The 4,685-nt window shown below is 40.0% G+C and overlaps 1 protein-coding gene across 2 annotated transcripts in view; it reads left to right on the top strand.

Moving 5' to 3' along the window:
- The window catches only part of phip (PHIP subunit of CUL4-Ring ligase complex), a 50,982-nt gene that overhangs the window by 25,436 nt on the left and 20,861 nt on the right, over positions 1-4,685 (top strand). For both annotated transcript variants that reach the window (XM_015059487.1, XM_015059486.1), the window contains exons 16-23: positions 183-311; positions 386-611; positions 1,065-1,217; positions 2,003-2,186; positions 2,275-2,377; positions 2,479-2,616; positions 3,384-3,481; positions 4,397-4,604. In XM_015059487.1, coding sequence (XP_014914973.1) covers positions 183-311; positions 386-611; positions 1,065-1,217; positions 2,003-2,186; positions 2,275-2,377; positions 2,479-2,616; positions 3,384-3,481; positions 4,397-4,604 — 1,239 coding nt within the window. The remainder of the gene's footprint in view (positions 1-182; positions 312-385; positions 612-1,064; positions 1,218-2,002; positions 2,187-2,274; positions 2,378-2,478; positions 2,617-3,383; positions 3,482-4,396; positions 4,605-4,685) is intronic.

The raw sequence follows: 4,685 nt of genomic DNA, 5'->3' as shown, positions 1-4,685 counted from the left end.
GAATTAAAACGCTCTCTTTTTTCGTTCATTTGTATTGTTTTTCATCTGTGGTGCCGGAGACGTTTAAAAACTTACCTTGAAAGTTCTTGAAAAGTGTTTGAACGTTACTGTGGCTGCGAACCCTGCAGCCATTTCAGCCCTCAAACGTTCACCGTCTTCCTCGTCTCGCTCTTCTTCTGCAGATCGAAGGCCAGGGACACGGAGCATTGTTCGACTGTAAATGCAGTCCTGACGGGCAGCACTTCGCCGCCACCGACTCCCACGGTCACCTGCTCATCTTCGGCTTTGGCTCCAGCGGCAAATACGACAAGGTGCGCCGTCTTCAACATCCATAACCAGAATGTTGTTTGTAATCGTCGTTAATATTCAACGCAACTGCCTTCAGATTGCCGACCAGATGTTTTTCCACACCGACTACCGGCCTCTGATCCGGGACGCCAACAACTACGTCCTGGACGAGCAGACCCAGCAGGCGCCGCACCTGATGCCCCCGCCCTTCCTGGTGGACGTGGACGGGAACCCCCACCCGCCCAGGTACCAGCGGCTGGTGCCGGGCCGGGAGGGCTGCCGGGATGAGCAGCTCATCCCTCAGATGGGGGTCACTTCCTCCGGTACGTCGGCTTTGATCGTCTCCATTTGTTTTCTTTTGTTTTTATTAAACGCCTGTCTGAAGGAGCCAATGCGAGTCGTTCTCCTCTGCCTCAATCTGCTCATCAGGCAGCTAATCAAAATGCCTTTCTCAGGATGAAGACTTTACATGTTAGTCTAATATTAATGTTCGGATTTCTTAAATACGCATAATGAAAGGCTTTGAAAAGAAAAAAAGCGATACTGGAATTAAAATCAGATTTAATGATGTTTTCTTTTTTAAATCTTGGCAGTAATCAGTAGTTAATGACATGGAAATCTATTTTAATGTATTGCCACTTTAAAGGCTAAAATTCTGCCAGTGGGACTTTGTTGCTGTATTTCCTACAAAAAAGCATGTTTTTCCTGCTTTTAGCTTTTTCTCTGTGGACTTGATTTCTCACTTCCTGTTTGTCTGTCCACTTCCTTCCTGTCAGGCCTGAACCAGGTGGTGAGCGAGCAGGCGGTGGACGGGCCCAGTCCGCTGGACACCATGATCCAGAGGCTGCAGCAGGAGCAGGACCAAAGGATGGGAGCCAACGACGCCTCGGCCTCCGGAGGGTCCGGAGCGAACGCCAGGGCCAGCAGAGGTAGGAGTGACATCCATTTCAACCATGTTTCTGTTTTTGAAGATTTCACTTTTAGAAAATCTCACTTTCTTGGGTTTCCATAGTGATGTGAGCCCACCCAAGAACTACCATCTTGTTTGCTTTACAGCTTCTATTTATTTCGACTTTGAATTCAGGTCAACTCAAAAAAGAAATTATTGAAATAAAAACCTTTTCTTTTTTTTAGATAAATTCGGTCATTTGTACTTGATAAAATGAATTGTTTGCTACTGCTTATCAAATTGGTGACTATATGTTTGTTTTTATGACTTTTTATTTTTGTGTTTTTATGATGTAAAGCATTTTGAACTGTGCCGTACAAATAAACTTGACTCACTGATTGATTCAAGAGAAGAAAGTAAGAAAAAATATATTTCAAAATTGGAAATTGAATTTGATTTGAAAAAGTCTGAGATTTTATTTTTAAGCCACGTTGCAGAGCTATTTATTTCAGCTGTTTGGGGGGAAAATAGGCAGAAAGCTGGTGGAGACGTTCCCCAAAATACGTGCAGCTGTGGGTTCAGTCTGTTACAGCTGAATACAGAAACGGGCCACCCTTTTATTATTAATATTTAGATATTTTAGTAGAGCTCAAACTCATTTATTCTCAAATTCACTTTGTTTTGATCTATCGCATAAAATCCCGTACAAGTACAAATGTGAAAAATTTTTAATATATCCACTATAACTGCACCCTCATTAAACCCAGAAATCTTTTGGATGCTGTGGTTGTAAATAAAACCATTTTTGGCACCGTTTCCCTTTAGGTTCCGTTGGTTCTCCCACTGAGGTCCACTCCCCTCCCAACGTCGGTCTCCGGCGGAGCGGCCAGATCGAAGGCGTCCGCCAGATGCACAGCAACGCCCCGCGTAGCCAAATGGCCACGGAGGGCGACCTGGTGGCCTGGAGCCGCCGGGTGCTGGTTCCTGAGCTGGAGGACGCCTCCGTCAGGTAAAACTTTTAAAAGATCCCCATCTATGCTGCGAGGTTTCTAGAAGACCTTCCTCTCAAGAACACTTTGATTTGTGTACGTGCGCAGGAAGCAAGTGACGTGGCGCGAGGCTAAAGGTGACGAGGAGATCAATATTTATCAGTCAGAAAGGAGGAGACGCACGATCCACTCGCTCCCCAAGGAGAGCAGGGTGCGGGAGTTATCTCCAAATGTTTTTTTTGTTTTTCTTCTTCTTTTTATGCATCCTGTAGCGCATCAAGTAAACTTTCCCCTTCGTTATCTGTCCCGAAGGTTCACCCGACGTCAGAGTGCACAGTAGACGAGGGGAGGAAGAGTCAGGGTAACCACGGCTACCACACGCGCGCCGCCATGGAGGAGACGAGCCGGCAAAGTGCAGAGGCTGCTGACGACGACGACAGCGCCTCAGAGGTACAGATAACGCTCGTATGGATTTATTTATTTTTTTTTTTTTTACATTTTTCAGTTCTATTATTATTGTTATATGTTGACATAATACAGTGTTTGAAATCCTTGAATTTCAATTACTTGATTTCTCTATAAACTCCTTAAATGTGCTTGATATTCAAACTGCACAGTGTTGTGATGAAGTGCAATTCAACGTGCAAAGCCTAAATTTGGAAAACGTCCTTTACATTTGAAACCAGACATTTTCATATTTCTTATAGAAGATCATTTTTTCTGACTGTCTGAAGTAATTTCACAACAAAAGTTTCTTCTTTTTGGTTAGTTATTAAAAATACCCAAAAACTTAGCAAGAACATTTTTTAGATTTTTTTTTGTGTAAATTTCTTTGTATGTTTTCTTTTAGGATTTAATTTGAGCAGATTTGGTTATAATGTTTCAATTTAATGAATATTTATTATTCCTAATGGCTCAATGAATTATTGATCTGTTTAATTGAAATAAAAGTTGATTTATATTTTATACATTAAATGTTGTTGAAATTGGGGGATTTAAGTTTTGTAATACTTTCACAAGACATTAATAATAATAATACATGTCATATAATTGTAAACTGTCTTTTTAAGTTGATTTTGGTTATTTTTTTACGTCCAAATTTTGAAAACTAACCCTGAGAAGTGCTTCAATTTCACTGTGGGGAAAAAGTGTGTGAACCCTGATAATATGTAGTTTTGTTCATTGGTGTGTTTTACGATAAAATAATGTGTTTTCAGGCAGAGGTGGAGGTACGGCAAATTAACGGATACTCCTCAGAGGACGAAAAGAACGAAGAGGAGAAGGAGCCGTGGCCAGATGAGCACAGCAGCTCCAGGTAAATAATTTATTACTTAATATACACAACCAGAAAATTTGGATTTAAAGGAAACATTATATATATTTATTTTGATTGATTGATTTTTTTTATTTTTTAAACAGAAGGTTACAATGAATTTACTTTCACTGGGAAACAGGAATTCAGAATTTCCAACGTCTGGATTGGGGAGAAAGAGCAAATTATGCTTCTGTCGCAAAATACAATTCAGAGTTTATCTTCTAAAATGAGTGACATACAAATCCAAGCGTGACAATATCTGTTATTAAAGCAACGCTAAGGGTTTGTAATTCAGAATCCCAGGGTACAGTGAAGGCAGCGTTGCTTTAATTCAGGGTCAGTGGATTTCCTGTTCACTACATAGTGACTGTGTGTAACAGACAGGAAGTACAACAACATTTTATTAAGTTGCAACTTTTACAAGTAAACATTAAAAGGAGACAGGCGTGCAAATGCACAGACCCTTTCAGAAAGTCAGAATATTATTGAAAACCCTTTTATTGTAGAAACTTTGTCTCATTATACAGATTAATTACACAGATTGATGCTTGAAAACGTCAATTTCTAATTATGATGATTTTCTGCTGATAGCTAATGCTATATTACATTAGACAAAAAATCTTTTTAATAAAACATGTTTAATAACTGCTAAAAGGTTGTTATCTTCAATACAGTTAAATTCAGAAATACTTTATTGAAGAAAAATTAAATAAAAAGTTACTTTTAAGCTGACAAACGTCACTCATTGAGGCACATTTTCTAATTTATTTAAAAATTTGTTGTAACTTGACAAAACTTCTGAACATTTTTTGCNAGGCTCTGTTACATTGTTTCTTGCATNAACAGCATTTTCATAGACAATTTTCTTTGATTATTTTTTTCTTATGTTTTTTTTTTGTTGTTGCTCTGTTGCAGCGATTACTCCAGCGATTACTCTGACTGGACGGCAGACGCTGGCATCAACCTGGAGCCGCCCAAGAAGAGCGTGAAAGTGAAGAAGAAAAACAGCGGCTCCGAGGAGGATAGCGACAAGAAAAGGGAGGGGAAGAAGGAGAAGAAGAAAGAGAAAGCAGACAAAGACGGCGCATTACCAAAGAAGAAGAAACCAAAGGAGAAGAGGAAGGTCTGTTAGAGTTTTTAACGCCGCTAAAGTCAGATTTTAGCTGCTTTTTAGGGGCTTCAGCGTTACATGTTAGAGACATTT

The sequence above is a fragment of the Poecilia latipinna genome, unplaced genomic scaffold, assembly GCF_001443285.1.
Source record: "Poecilia latipinna isolate Pla-1442-1.1 unplaced genomic scaffold, P_latipinna-1.0 Scaffold1631, whole genome shotgun sequence".
Taxonomy (NCBI): Eukaryota; Metazoa; Chordata; class Actinopteri; order Cyprinodontiformes; family Poeciliidae; genus Poecilia; species Poecilia latipinna.
This window is presented reverse-complemented; position numbering and strand designations above follow the sequence as displayed.